The sequence below is a fragment of the Gambusia affinis genome, linkage group LG06 (assembly GCF_019740435.1).
Source record: "Gambusia affinis linkage group LG06, SWU_Gaff_1.0, whole genome shotgun sequence".
Taxonomy (NCBI): Eukaryota; Metazoa; Chordata; class Actinopteri; order Cyprinodontiformes; family Poeciliidae; genus Gambusia; species Gambusia affinis.
The window spans coordinates 8,433,697-8,449,212 of record NC_057873.1 but is presented as its reverse complement, the minus strand read 5'-3'; the positions used below and the strand labels follow the sequence as shown (position 1 = coordinate 8,449,212).

General features: G+C 37.7%; 2 protein-coding genes across 9 annotated transcripts in view; both read left to right on the top strand.

Moving 5' to 3' along the window:
- stard13b (StAR-related lipid transfer (START) domain containing 13b) overlaps window positions 1–8,559 on the top strand; it is a 63,559-nt gene extending 55,000 nt beyond the window's left edge. For all 5 annotated transcript variants that reach the window (XM_044119434.1, XM_044119437.1, XM_044119436.1 and 2 more), the window contains 11 exons: window positions 1,353–1,416; window positions 2,189–3,549; window positions 3,639–3,809; window positions 4,041–4,200; window positions 5,216–5,414; window positions 5,516–5,729; window positions 6,092–6,206; window positions 6,312–6,533; window positions 7,052–7,269; window positions 7,380–7,556; window positions 7,677–8,559. In XM_044119434.1, coding sequence (XP_043975369.1) covers window positions 1,353–1,416; window positions 2,189–3,549; window positions 3,639–3,809; window positions 4,041–4,200; window positions 5,216–5,414; window positions 5,516–5,729; window positions 6,092–6,206; window positions 6,312–6,533; window positions 7,052–7,269; window positions 7,380–7,556; window positions 7,677–7,794 — 3,019 coding nt within the window. In that variant the 3' untranslated portion in view covers window positions 7,795–8,559. The remainder of the gene's footprint in view (window positions 1–1,352; window positions 1,417–2,188; window positions 3,550–3,638; window positions 3,810–4,040; window positions 4,201–5,215; window positions 5,415–5,515; window positions 5,730–6,091; window positions 6,207–6,311; window positions 6,534–7,051; window positions 7,270–7,379; window positions 7,557–7,676) is intronic.
- Window positions 8,560–10,922: 2,363 nt separating this feature from the next.
- The window catches only part of nbeab (neurobeachin b), a 210,987-nt gene continuing 206,393 nt past the window's right edge, over window positions 10,923–15,516 (top strand). For all 4 annotated transcript variants that reach the window (XM_044120829.1, XM_044120830.1, XM_044120828.1 and 1 more), the window contains exon 1: window positions 10,923–11,500. In XM_044120829.1, coding sequence (XP_043976764.1) covers window positions 11,225–11,500 — 276 coding nt within the window. In that variant the 5' untranslated portion in view covers window positions 10,923–11,224. The remainder of the gene's footprint in view (window positions 11,501–15,516) is intronic.

Below are 15,516 nucleotides of genomic sequence, written 5' to 3'. Positions count from 1 at the left end.
TTTAAAGCTCTTTAGGCGTGTGGAATAAAGGGCCCCCTGCTTGGAAATCTTCTTTAGTTCCGTATGCTGCTATCTTCAGTAACAATCATGGGAAAGTCTTGTTTTACTAACCCCTATCATCTACAGCTTTGGAGTGCAGTTACAGCCACCATCACAGCGTGCTTGAAACAGAATCTGGAGCAGTCAACCCCTGATTATCTTTCCACAAATTGGTTACTTTTTTCCGCAACTAGTCAGCTCATCCGTTGTGTGCATTTTCCCATTTTCTTTGGTTGGTCCATAAAAAGTGTTTGTGCTGTGATTTCCAGTATTTCACAAAATAATTTATACATCTGGAATCCTGCGACAGACTGGCGACCTGTCCAGGGTGTACCCCGCCTCTCGCCCGGGACGAGGCTGGAGATAGGCACCAGCAACCCTCCCGACCCCATTTAGGGAAGAAGGGTGTAAAGAAAATGGATGGATGGATGGACATCTGGAATCTCTTCAGATTTTCTCACATTAAAGCAACAAACCTTGATGCGTTTTATTAGAATTTTATGGGAAATGTGATGCGAGGTTGGATCATGAAGAGAAACCAAAGACATATAGGGTTGCGGAGAAGCACAGGGCATGGTGATGTTATAACACAAAATAAGAATCTTTGAACATCTCAGAGAGCACTGCTCAATCCATCTTTTAAAAAAGACATTATTGTTCAAGTGTGTGTTGATACTTTTGCAGAGCAAAGGTATATTGTATTTGTAACACAGACAAGCTTTTCTTAGCTGTACAAAGAAAACTTGCTCTGAGCCCTGACCCGCGATTTAATTCACATGTTGTAAACATCAGTTTCATCTATCTCTATGTGACCTTTGTAAAAGAGGAATTAATAACAATGCTATATTTTTAGGAAACAAAGCTTTTGTGTGAAGTCTGTTAAACAAACAAACAAAAAAAAACTATATAATGCATATAATGTACAGGATGGTTTCAAAGAATGATTCAACACCACATTTAGTGATATCATCTTTGAGTGAGTCAGTGGGGTTTAGGATTTTTTAATCTAAATTTGAATCTCAAAATACTCCATGCAGCCCTTCGAGCCACCAACATCTCGATTCATGTGAAAAAGAACAGAAAAAGAACCAAATAGCTGGCAATTACTGACGTTTATTAGATTAAGGATATTATTATATTGACCAGGTCAGTTTCCCTTAGGGGTCTGGTTGTTCATCCAGCGTGGGGCCTGATCAGATTAACATTCAAACAGCTCTCAGAACTGAATGGAAATCTATTTTTGGTACGTTCAGTCAAGAGTTATTGTCATGCTTTGACTGCTTGTTCAGTTCAGTTTCCATCTTTTCTTTCAGGCGGCTTAACACACTCAACAAGTGTGCCTCTATGAAGCTTGATGTGAATCTTCCAAAGAAGAAGGTGAGTGTAACTCCTGACTGTTTATTTACCATGTTGTTTAGTTAACTGCAAAGAGTTTTTTGGTATGACTCTACAATAATAGCTACTGTTTGAAAAATACCATACAACCAGTGGTTTTTTTTTTTGACTTTGTAAAAAAATAGAAAAATATTATTATCATATTGTAGTCAGAGTGACCAGGTTTCCTTATTACTTTAAATAGAAATTTGTTGTTCTTTCATCTACTTTACATGGTATCATAGTTTATCATGTTTTATATATCTTATTTAAGCAGAAAGTAATGTACATTATTAAATTTTTTGCCACAGTATATTTACAGTGACTTGATCACACAGATTAACATTTGTTTTTTCCACTCTTTTTCTTTCATGAAATATGCTGAGACATGGCTGTAGTTTACTCAGGTTGTGAAAGAGCAAGACTTTCATCTGGATCCTTTCGAGCTTTTGATGTTTATTTAAAATGTTGGAAGCCATTTGGAAATTTACAAAGCCATTAGATTGTGATTCACCGGTTAGGGTTTCTTAGACTAATGGTTCTCAGACCTGGTCGTTAAGTACCCTGCCCTGAATGTTAATCACATATTAATTTAATTAAGCTGTTTAGAAGCAAGAAAACACCTGAAATATGCTGAGCAGAGGTATGTGGATCAGGTTTGGGAACCACTGGCTTAGGCTAAATATTGTCGGAAAAAACTAAATTGCACTGAAGAATTACCAGACAGTTTCCTTTTACATCTCTCATTAAATATGCAATTGAATATTATCTCTAGAGTGAAGACTCAGATGAAGAAGATCTCTTCGCCATCAGTGACAAATGGACCTTTGAGTGGAGCAGCAAACGTTGGTCCAGATTACAGGACATCGACTGTCTGCTTAGGACGCACGAAAGAGGCCAAACATCTAAAGACGGCTTGCCTCTCCACAGTACGACCAGCAGGGAGAGTGTTCTGACGGATCTCAGTGAGCCCGAGGTCTCATCATTGCACAGTGAAAGCAGCGGGGGCAGTGGTCGAAGGGGCCTAAGCACGGAAGACTCTGACTGCTCTAATCGCACCTGCTCAGATTCTGTAACGATGCCAGACTCTACATCTCTCACAATGCCTCACATCCCCAAAGAATTTTCCCACTATCACTCTGTCCCTGACAAGCAAGGCAAGTTTAGTCGCACCCGTGCCAAAGACTTCCTGAAGCGCATGGAAACCCTGAGATCTAAAGGAATGTCAGTGAGGGATCGGAAAACTTTGGTCATTAGCTCTCCTGTCATGATGCAGGAGGCTCAGGCACTGAAGACGCTACGTTGTGTCGAGATCATAAATGGTGATGCTGGACCTCCAGAACTTCCGTCAGGCAGAATACTGTCACCACAGTCCGGCAGTGAGGGTAGCAGTCATTCCAGTGGCAGCACTGTCAGCACACCAAGTCTGAAAGAACGAAAGCCTCACCGCGCTGAGCACAAGCGCAGTGGGATGTATCTAGAAGACGTAGACATTTTCTCAGGCAACCAAATGAACAAAGTCACAGAACACAACCGCAGAAATGAATTCTGCTCCTATGAAGATCTAGTGGTCCACATTCCCAAAGACCATAAGCCGGGAACCTTTCCCAAAGCGTTATCCATAGAAAGTCTGTCCCCAACCAATGGAGCCATCAACTGGCATACAGGAAGCATGCACCTGGACTCCACATTAATTTCATGCAGAAAGGAATCCAGACCTGTTACACAATGCTGCTCCAGAGGAAGCCGAATCAGTGTCTATGATAATGTTCCTGGGTCACACTTGTACGCCAGCACTGGAGATTTAATAGACTTGGAGAAAGAAGACCTTTTCCCTCACCTGGATGATATACTGCTACATGTAAATGGTCTGCAGCAGATAGTGGACCACTGGTCAAAAAATATCCTACCTGGAGGAGAGGGGGTGATGCAGGTGGATAGTGAAAAAGAAGATACGGTACGGCTGCAGTCCTCTAGTCAGATCACTTTAGATTTTGAGGAAAACTCTGTCCCCGAAAGCCAGACTAATCCTGGTGATGGAGACAGAGACAAAGTATCATTAGCTGAGACCGAATCTACCAGATTCAGGGAACGGAGAGACTCTGGAGTTGGTGCTTCTCTCACCAGACCTAACAGGTAGGATTCATGACAGTGTGCTTAATCAGGCTGTACCAATGTATAATAATATGTTATGAACAAAAACTCTTTTTCTGCTTTGGCATTAGGTTACGATGGCCCAGCTTCCAGATATCCAATCGTCTCAGTCACTCAATGGCATCCCTGCAAATTACAAACCAGTCAGCAGGCCAGCTGAGTTTGTTACAGAAGTTTTCTCTCTTGCGTCTTACAGCAATCATGGAAAAATATTCTATGTCTAACAAGCATGGGTGGACTTGGTAAGTGTTATTAAAACAACAATCAGAAAGACTTTTTTTTTTAATTAATTAACCTGTATTTAATGAAATCTTTTTAAATGTGTTGTGTTTTGTTGTGTAAAGAAGTTTGGTTGGCCTGGAAAAAATCCTTGAAATTACCTTTATTACTGGCTGTTGTTGAGAAACTTTAAATTTTCTTTTTATGCATGTTTTTAAAGATTATTCATTAATAACATTCATTAATGTTGCTAGGTCTGTACCAAAATTTATGAAGAGAATGAAGGTACCAGACTATAAGGACAAGAATGTGTTTGGAGTGCCACTCATAGTGAATGTGCAGCGCTCCGGTCAGCCCCTGCCGCTTGGCCTCCAGCAGGCTTTGAGATACCTGAGAAGTCAGTGTCTTGACCAGGTCAGTAACCTCTCAATGTTGAGATGCATGTTCTTTATAGAAGAAACTATAAGTTCATGTACTGTACAGCAAATGGACTCAAAGCTTGATTGGGGTTCATTTTGGATTCACATGCTTGCAATCAGCCTGTGGCTTTGCTGTGGCGAGAAAGAAGTCAAGGTTGCCTTTATAGCGGCGTCCATCTCGTCTCCATTGTAAGGTTTTTGGTCCCTTATTATTTTCATGACTGTACTGCATAGATACTCTATGACATTTAGGAAAGTTTGCTAGCCAAACAATCGTAGTGCTACTATAGTCAGTAAGTTTCTGATAGATGACTGCAAAACTTAGAATTTGAGAGGAGACACTCTGCTGAGAGCAGCAGAGGACATGTCTCCTCAAACCATCATTGAGTGTGAAAACTTCACACTGGACTTTAACTAAATTGGATTCAAATGCAAAATTTCCTTTATGCAAAAGGAGGACTTTAAAAAGACCAGACCTTTTTTCTTTTTGACTCAGTTTCGATGCTTCTGACGTTCCTACTACTGGAATGGCTTATTACAAGAAATGTGACAGCTGTAACTCATGTCCACAATACATCTGTTTGTCGTGGTGCTCCAACTGCAAAATCCCTAAAACCCATAAAGGGGTTGTACTTCCCAATCCACTCCTGGCTGCAGTTATCTATGTTATGTATGAGCGGTTTTCTTCCACTGTTTGTTCCTTAATTCTAATTTCCATTGGTATTCCTGAGCACAGCACTCTGTGAACCTTTCTGTTGCTTTTTCTGACTTATATGATTGTGTAACCATAACACAGCCATCACATAATGTCTCCTATAGGGATAATTTTCTTTGATGTATTTTTGTTTTTGAATCTTAGTAGACAGTTTTCATTTTTGAGTTGAATTACTACATAAGTAAACATGTTTACAGTATTCTAATGTACTGGGATGTAATTTGATACAATGCTGTGAATGAATTCCATGCACTCAAAGTGCCTCTGTGCTAAAGGATTTCTGTTTGTCTTCCAGGTGGGTCTGTTTCGAAAGTCTGGGGTGAAGTCCCGAATTCATGCTCTAAGGCAGATGAATGAAAGCTCTCCAGATAATGTGAATTATGAAGATCAGTCCGCCTATGATGTGGCTGACATGGTGAAGCAATTTTTTAGGGATCTACCTGAACCTCTGCTCACCAGCAAGCTAGGGGAGACATTCCTCCATATATACCAGTGTAAGCATAACATTCTCTTTTATTGGTGATTTTTTTTTTTTTTTTATCTGCTTCTTTGTTGTCCAACAAGAAATGAAAAATGTTGTATTTTATGTGTGCAGATGTGCCAAAGGACCAAAGGTTACAAGCTGTCCAAGCAGCTATAATGTTGATGCCGGATGAAAACCGAGAGGTGCTGCAGACGCTCCTGTGTTTTCTGAGCGATGTCACTTCTTCCGTGGAGGAAAATCAGATGACACCCATGAACATTGCAGTGTGCCTCGCCCCTTCTCTGTTTCACCTCAATATAATGAGGAAGGACAATCTATCACCAAAGTAATTTCTCTTGGATTATTGCATTGTATCTAATTTAATGTCTGTCCTTTCAGCTCCTCTGCAAAAAAAAAAAAAAGTGTATAATGAGCTTAGTTTGCCCGCGTTTCATTAACTTCTGTGTAATTATCTTCACTTTGACTCCATAAAGCATGGCTTCAAGTGTGCTACAGAGCTTACTCAGCCCTTAGGGGTATATTAGCTTACTCTCCCAGCGCCACTTTACTAAGGTTATGACCCTTTTTATGCTTGCTGTTTTAGAAACTCAAGCTGTGTACAAACAAAGTAAATCTATCACATTAAAATTTCTAAGGGCTTATACGTCATTTATTTATTTAAACAATTTTTTTCCCCATTCTCTCTAGGGCCATGCAGAAAAAGTATGCCACAGGCAGGCCGGACCAAAAGGATCTCAATGAAAACTTAGCTGCAACACAGGGTCTTGCTCATATGATCATGGAGTGCAATCATCTCTTTGAGGTAGAGCCAGTAATTAAAAATGTAAAATATTTCATGCCTGGATGCAAGTTCCATTCCTGTATTCATTTGGCTCTAGTCTGACTTGTAATTTGGTTTACCCATTAGATCCCTCATGAGATGGTTACTCAATCACGCAATTCTTACGTGGAGGCCGAATTACATGCACCAACAATCGATGAGCTGTGCAGACAGCTGGACGAGGATGATGGAACATATCAAACACATCTGGAAGGGAGACTACAAATTTTCCTTAAAGAGGCCAGAGAAAAGTCCAAATATTGGGTGTCATGCAGCAGTTCAGATAACACAGAGCTCTACTACAAAAAGGTTGGTGGTCTTTTTTCTATTTTTGACCTTAATTTGCTGGTCATTTTGCCCCTACTGCATTTCCTGCTTTTGTAGTTTTTCACATTCCACATTTTTGGTCATAAAACAAAGTCGTCTGCGGCAGGGGAACATTTCATGTCCAATTTGGCTACTAGTGATTTAAAGGAACTTTCTATAGTGTACTGCATAAAAAAAATTTTAAATGAAAAGGTTTTAGCTCTCTGTTAAATTTATGCAGCAGGATGTTGCTTAGAGTTATTTCTATGTACATTTGTGTCATAAATTGGTGTAATCTATTGATTTTAGGAAATAACTTTATTGGTACCAAATGGAAGTTGGAAGGGATGAAAGGGCATTGTTTGACAACAAAATGGGGGATGGAATTGTCAAACAGCAAATTCATCTAGCACCCAACATTTGTTTGTATTCAATTATATATCAGGAAACCAAAATTTAGTGATTGCCTAAACAAAATATTTAAAATGAATTAAATATTCATGTTTGTGCTTTTCTGGCAGGTGGGGGATGGAAATCCTTTAAGACGTTGGCGAGTGTCTGTAGAAGTGGAAGCGCCACCATCCGTTGTGTTAAACCGCGTACTGCGGGAGCGCCACCTGTGGGACATGGACTTGCTTCAGTGGAAAGTGTGTGAGACACTGGATAAACAAACGGAGGTGTTTCAGTATGTCCTCAGCCGCATGCCTCCTCACCCCAGTAGGGACTTTGTAGTTCTCAGGTTAGTAACAGCTGAATATAAGTAAACAACACGTCATCTTTTAATTTTAATAGGCTGTAAAATTTGATTTTCTTCTCTTTTTTTTTTTTTTTTTTTTTTTTTTTGCAAAGGTCTTGGAGGACAGACTTGCCCAAGGGTGCTTGCTCATTGGTTTCTGTATCAATAGAGCATGAGGACTCCTCTGCTACAGAAGGAGTTCGAGCTATGATCCTGGAGTCAAACTACCTATTGGAACCGTGTGGCTCTGGAAAGTCAAGACTAACTCACATCTGCAGAGTTGACTTAAAGTAAATCTAAAAATAATTTGTTCTAGATTTTCAGACATCTAAATCTAAATAACAAAATGAATGCATTTGCCATGTGTTGTTATTCAACGTGTGGTTTTAAGAATATGGTTTTGATTTCAGGGGAAGGACTCCAGATTGGTACAACAAAGCATTTGGTCATCTTTGCGCTGCAGAAGCTGCCCGGATCCGCAACTCCTTTCAGCCACTGATCACAGATGGACCAGAAACCAAAATCTGAAACTGTTATGTCTGTTAAGCTTTGAGGTCGGGACTGAGCTGTTGAGTCATTGCTAAACGGCTCACATGAATTGCACAGACAGTGCCCCTGAACAAAAGCACAGTTTGTTTTGTGAAAGAGCTCTGAAAACAGTTTCAAGCCTTTCAACTTGCACATGGGCAAAGGAGGATATTTTTAGGTGCTGAGCATAATTCATTTGGGAAATTAATTAAATTGCCAATGTCCTTCACTTTATAATTTTATTTAGCTTCTGTTGTGAATTATTTTTTTCAAAAATATAAATATGTATTGATATTATTTACAATGTCCAGGACATTCAAGCTCTTAAATGCTTCTGAGAAGCATTAGTTAATCAGTACAGATTTAAATAATATAATTATGTAAACCCAGTGTTTGTATATTTGTGAGTGAATGTTTTGTAATTAAGAACAAATTGTACATTCTACATAGGATTTTGTGTACATGTGTACATATGAGAACAGGTAAATAGTACATATGTTAATTTCATATATTGATTCTTACATGGTCAGACTTCTTTTAATACACATGGTACAAGATTGTAAGCTGGTTTTACTTTGGTCATGTAATGACATTTTTAAATCTGTGTAATGTTATGTAACTTTGACCTCCAATAGTTGTGGAAAAAATGACTGAAGGTTTGATTTGATCATACCTGCTTTATGGTACTGGCTCACACAGTCTTGTTGTTGTTTTTTTGTTTGTTTGTTATTTTTAAAAAATAAAAATATCTTTATTAAAAGATTATTGTGTAGATTGATTCCAAATCTTAGCATTGTATCAAAAAATAAATCATAGTGGGCACTTGACAGTAGCTCACCCTGAAGGGAAAAGTAGAAATTCTCCTAAAAAATGTCGACACCAAACTGTGCTGGAGTTGTTCATTCTTCACCTTTGATTCCCGACACTTGATCACAGAATCAAAGTTGAGGTTTGTTCATTCTGTAGACCTGTGAATGCACTGAATGGTATGCTGAAGACAATAGAAGTTCTGCTGACAGCAGTCAGTAAGATAACTATATTATGAGATTGAAAAAAAGCCAAACCCATTCAAGCACAAGAAATTTTGTAATACTGCAGAAATTCTCACCTCTTGAGTTAGAGGGACCTCTACTGGACATTTGAGGGGAACACATCCATTGCGAGGTAACGAAGACGTCAAGTTTGATATTAAAGTTTTAAAGTGATCCATAATGTACTGAATAATTTAACTGTTGTGACTTTTACCTTTTTACATCTTACTGCATTGAAGTAGGAATAGGGGAAATACTCTCAATATTGAATAGAGAAGTAAACCTGCATTTTTAAAATTAAATACTTTCAGCTTTAGCACTTTTTTTTTGAATGATAAAAACAGATTAGATATAACAAACCTTTATTTTCTGTCCCGTATTCTAAATATTTGCAATCTACAACTTAGTAGGTGGGTTGAATGAGCTACTGATAGAATAAAGACAAAGTGGTACTTAATGAGTTTGTTAATCGGGACTTGATGCAGTGGATTACTTTAATGGAAAGTTAGGTTTAGTGTCAAACATTGAAATCATTGTTTGAAGCTAAAGTTAAAATCAAAAATCAGTTTAACAAAAACCTGAAATTGAAAAAAATAATTTCCAGACTAAGAGAGGGAGAATTTATCTCTTATATATGACTGTGTGCAGACAGGATATATAAGCTGATATTTTTTTCTCAAAATGAATGAGTTCCAGTAAGAAAAGCATCAACAATTTGACAAGGACCAAATTATGATGGCTAGACAACTGGGTCAGGACATGTCCAGTACTGCAACTCTTGAGGGGTATTCCAAATGTCATATGTCTCAAAAAAGGTCGAAGGAAGGAATAGAGGTGAACTGCCCAAAATGCACTGATGCATGAGGAAAGTGAAGGCTGCCCTGTGTGGTCTGATCAAAAAAACAAACTGCTTTACCTCAAACTGCTAAAAATGTTAAAGCAGGTTCCTCACAGTGCATTAGCTGCATAAATCAGATCCTTTTTTATATTATTATGTTGTGCTTTTGTGTAGTGCCTCCCTTTTTCTGGTGTCCCAAAATGAAATTCCGTGATATGTAGTCATTTCCATTTTAAATAGAGTCCTCCTGTATGTAGTTTATTCTGATTATACAACAAGCTGTTCTTTTAAGCCCTTTAGGAAGTTTAATGGAGTTTACTGGTGAACTTTGTTTTATCTTTATTCTCAGGAATAAAGAGAAGAAGCTAAATAGGTTTTAGGTTTCAAAATAGCATCCCAAACTTTGACTATCTAATGAAGCACTGTTCAATCCATCAACCCAAAATACGAAGAGTATGGCACAACTGCAGATCTACAGAGTCATGGCTGTCCAACTACTTCCACAGCTGAAAGCATTATTCAGCCAAAAGTGCCATGGTGACTCTGGAAGAAAACACATCCACCAATCAGGTGGAAAAATCAGAGTTGGGTGACAAAATATGAAAAAGCTTAATGGGTACGAATAAATTTGAAAGTCACTATTTATTGTAAAAACAGCCTTTGTTAGTCACAACCAACAATTTTTTTTTATTATTCAATTTTTTTCAAATATAGCTCAACGTGGCTTGCAGTTCAAAGAATTTAAGTCACAATTTTATAAACCTTTACATGTGTAATATATATTGCATAGTTTGGATTTTTAAAGTAACCATTAAAAAACATCCATAGCATTCAATACCATTTACAATTAACTTCTTTAGCTGGTGATTGACAAGTTTGTAAACACACTGGGAATGCCCATTAAAACGTTGGAAGATGTGGAATGAAAGTGGTGTCATTACATGCACCTGCGTCAGGTAGGCTTTGGCCACTATTTTGTTTTGTCAGGAGGCAGTTCAAGATAAAACTTGAACTGTCTGATTTAAATTCCCAAGAAAACAAGTCTAAATATTTAGAAAATTACATTTATAGTAATATAATTTTTTTTCTTTGATCTATTACTAGAAACTTCAATAAGCTTGAAGCCAGCAGGACGTGCTCCATGTAGCAACAAAAAGAGGAACCGCAGCCAGGGGGCGGCAACATGGTGGTGACAGCGGCTGCAGAGAGGAGAAGCGCATCCAAAAGATCCGCACACACACACACACACACACACACACACGCACACGCCTACACACGCACGCACTCATCTTTGTGTTCACAGCGCAGGTCAGTCAGCTTGCTTAACCTGCTGGTACCAACAACACACTCCCTTAGCCGAACTCTCCAGAGTGGATTTCTCCCAACAGAAAGAGGCTTCTTTTGCGGTTTTGCTCCTGTTTTCTCCTTGCTTCTCAAGTGTCTTTCTCTTTTTTTCCTTCTTCTTCTTCCTAACGCTCTTAACCAGTAATTAAACACAACACGAAGAGACGGGGGAGAGCCGTTATCAGTGTTTCATTAAAAGCTCAGGGTTGGCGTGGAAATGACAAGCGAGAAACCGGTGGCAATGCCGGGCTCGCTGCCGCTCTCGGACCGTCAGCCTGTTCCAGGTCACGGCCATCGCGGAGCTGCGGTCCCCGCTGCTGCCACCGGGAAGCCAATGATGATGTCCGGCTCAGGTTCAGTGGTCCTCCCGGCAGGCATGATCAACCCTGCGGTTCCTATCCGGAATATCAAGATGAAATTTGCTGTTCTTATTGGACTCATCCAGGTCGGCGAGGTTTCCAACCGGGATATTGTGGAGACGGTGCTCAATCTGGTAAGTGCCCTGCACATTACCTCCTTATCGCTCAAATCCACACCTGGAATTATTTCTGAAAGCAATGTTCACATATTATTGCATATCATTTTGACACACAGCCTGTGAAAATAAGGAATTGTTTGAATTACAAATGGCTTGACATTTGCGAGAGAATCTTCAACGTGAATGTTACAGTCTTTAATTTAAATGGTAGCCTGTTGGAGGAAAACTGAATATAGCAAAGTGATTTCTGAAGTTTTTAACTTTAGAAAAGTCCAGGAATTTACGTGCACTTGTTTCAGTGAGAAGTTTAAATCCAGTGGTCACTTAAGATTTCAATGTTGTGGTTATATTAAGGAGCTGCATCCGCTGCTTCTGGTTGTGACAAAAGCCTATTGAGGGATAAAGATATGATTGTCATAGCACTCCAGATCAGGGAAGTCCATAACTGCTGTAACATTTGTGATAGGCAGAGGCTGGTGTGAAATTCTTGGGATACAATAACCCAGGCTAAAAATGTGTAATAGGAAATGACATTTATTTAAAAAGCAAGCAACACTACCTTAATATAACATTGTAATCAATTTAGCTATACTAGTGTCATCTATATTTTTTTTTTAAATTTTTAGACCAAAATATGGTTGTAGTTTCCAGTAGCTAATTGCACAGAATCTTGTGCAATAATTACAAGAAATCTTTTTTTATAAAGTTTCCTCTTTAACTAAGCACAGGTCTAACAAGCTGATATTGACTGGCTAGTCAGGCTATCTACTCCAGACAGCGTTCACTCAAGATTGATAGCTGGCTCTCCCTTTGTTTCTACATTACAACATCTGGTTTTCTTTTAAGACATACAAACATTTACAAGAAGAAGAAGTCAAATTTAATTATTCCTGGGAGAAAGCAAAGTTTTTAAAGCCAGGTAATCTTAGATGTGCGTCGCAATAAATTAGCCTATTGTTGAAAAGGTAATTTATGTTAGTAATTTGATTAAAAGTGAAACTCAGACAACCAAAGTAAGGTATTTCCAGCATTTATTCATGTTAAAACTGATTCTTGTCACTTACAGATAATGAAAACCCCAAAACTCAGTTTTTTAGAAAATGTTCATATTACATGGATTTGGGATTTTTAACTTGCTAATATCAGCCAGCTGGACATTTTGTCCATGTGCAGACACTGTGTACAGTACTTGGTTGGGGCTTTTTATAATAATTCAAGCAAGCTATGGTGTGGCATGGAAATGATCAGCCGGTGGTTGGATGCCTTCTTTCAGTCAGCTGGCTGGCAGTGGAAAGCAAACGGTTTACTCTGTGGATCACATAGAAAAACCACCAATCAATCTGGGACTTTCTCTAGAATTTTCTTATAATCACTTAAAACTGGAAGAAGAGTGTGCTGGAAAATTTGAGCGGTTTTGGAATTGTAACTTTTTAAATCATTGATTTTTGTCACCTGTAAACTCAAGCCCCTCTTCTCTATGGTAGGTACCTCAGAGTACAATTATTAATAAAATTTCTCATAATACAGCTTTTTGACACTAAATTGGATTATGATGGATTAAAATCTGAAACTTTTATGATGAAGTCATTTTAATCTTTATTAAACATTTAATTAAAAGCTAAAACCAGTTTACACTTGTGCTTTGACCATCTGCAGCAGCTCTACAGTCTGTTTGCAATAGTTGGCCTCTCCTTGTTAGCACACTAGAGATTAATTACAACCTGTTCTAGCTCAACAGAGACCCACTTTGTGGAGCAGAACAAATTGTAGCCCTTGGCATGTTCAGACATGAGAGCTGTACTGCAGGAGCTAGAGTCACCAACACCTTGCCCCTTCTCACTTTTCTGTGCTGTTTTCAAAGAAAATCACACTCTGTTGTATGATAATTCTGATTTTCTTTTTACTCCAACCTGATGGCCGTGACATGATTGCACATTCATTTTTCGTAATTTTCTGCTTGATGAAGTTACTTTGTGATTGACTTTGTGTTCGCGCTTTTTTAAAAAAAGTCCTTTGTCCTCACTCTTCAATACAACACTAGATTTTAGCACTGGAGTGATCTATTCAAACTTTTTTTAAAAAAATTTCTATTAAACCACTTTGAAACTTTTAAATGACAGATTTAATTAAGAGAGTATGAAAGTTCAATTGTCTTTCATTTGTAGATACCAGTGCAATTAGATTATGTCTGGTAAGAAAAGATTGACCTCAGTTCAAGCAATGAAATATATAGTGCAATAACTGTAACACCAGATTATAGTTGGTGTTCTATCTACCTTTTTATCTAAATTACATCAGAATTTCTGCATTAGACATACATCTTCAAAAATGCTGGGATGCAAAGACAATTTTGTTGAATTCTTTGAGAATATATGTGGGTTTTTTTGCATGTAAATTTAGAAGATTCCGAGATTTATGTATTCTGTAATTCATAACATGTGGTTTGTAGGATAATGAAGTAATTTATTCCATATAGGAATGTTATGAGGATCTTGATTTGAACATGTACTGTTGAAATATTGATTCTTTTACTTTCAAAAAGGTGCATAGAAGTACAAAGTTGACATTTATTTGAAGGATAAGAATGCATATTGAAGATAATAGTCTTTAAAACTTATGTTATGATTCACATCTGAGATCCTGAATCATCATCTTCAAAGTCAATTTCATTCTTATATAGGCAAGATTGGACTTTTAAGAGTGTGTAGCCTTTACTCACCGTTTTCTGTTGTCATCTTACATAATGTAGAGTTTATTTTAACATTATGTCAAATCATTTAGCTTTTTAATATCAACCAAAAACATAACTATTCAAGATTTTACTGTCATCTTTGAATTATCACACTGCATCTGTGGGCTATTTTGCCTCACTGCCAGTCTTTTAGTTTCAATGTAAAACATGAAAAAAGTCACAAAAAAGCTATGAATAAACAAATGTCCATGTCAAAACTAAAGTTGTTAAGATTTCCCATAGGTTTGTATCTTGAGGATTTTCTCAAGTACAAACAACCACAAAGTAGCAAAAATTATGTTGAAATTTGTGACTGGAATTCTTTACATTCATATCAATTAAAGCAGTTAGTCTATATAAATGTTTTTGAAAGGATGTGTGCATACCACAAATAGGATAATTTTATGTTTTATTTAACAAATAAACCATCTCATTAAAAGACACAGAAGTTGCAAATGATAATCATAGAAAGAGTTGTTTTTATTTATTGTGTTATTTCATTTATAATTAATTGCTTCTTGAAAAGTAATTAATATTAAGAATTGGTATGAATTTTTATTCCATATTTATCGATGGAGGGAGAAGTTAAGTCTTTCAGTGTAGCTGTGCTCTTCTGTCTGCAGCTTTTATGAATATTTTTTGATGCAATATTTGCAATTGTGCTTATGATTTAAGGTCATAGTAAATAACTTCAAAAATGGCTGTAATCGTTTGTGGAATTGAAATAGCTTTCTCTGATTATATTCCACGTGGCTGCATGTTAACCACTATATTGGATGTGCTCCAGCTGAGATTGATCAAGTCTATGCATATTAGATAAATAGCATGGCGATCCCTTGGAAGGCTTATTTCTGTATGCGTTCGAGTGGCTATAAGCTATTATTTGCACTCTGCTCCTCCTGAGTCAGTTACACACTCTGATCAATATCGGGTCAATATGTTGTTTTACAGTTTTATAAATACAAGTTTTTCTTTCTAATGGACACTGTTTTGGATTATGCCAGAGGCTGTATTTATGATCTCCACTGTCTTGCGTTTCTCCGTTTGGCCATGTTTTGATATTTCCGGCAGGGCTAAGGGGTCACAGTTGGCTGTGACATGATCATTCTGCTTGGCATGTTGTTGCAACTTTGAGACACATTATATCAAGCAATTAAATAGATGTTTCATTAATTGAAAACCCGAGCCTCATGTCTTGTTGATATGCTGTAGCTCTTTGCATTCATCCCCCTGTGTAGAGCAGGTTAATAAAAGGTTATGATGTACCTACATGGAACAATTGAGTGTCGTTTCTATGTTG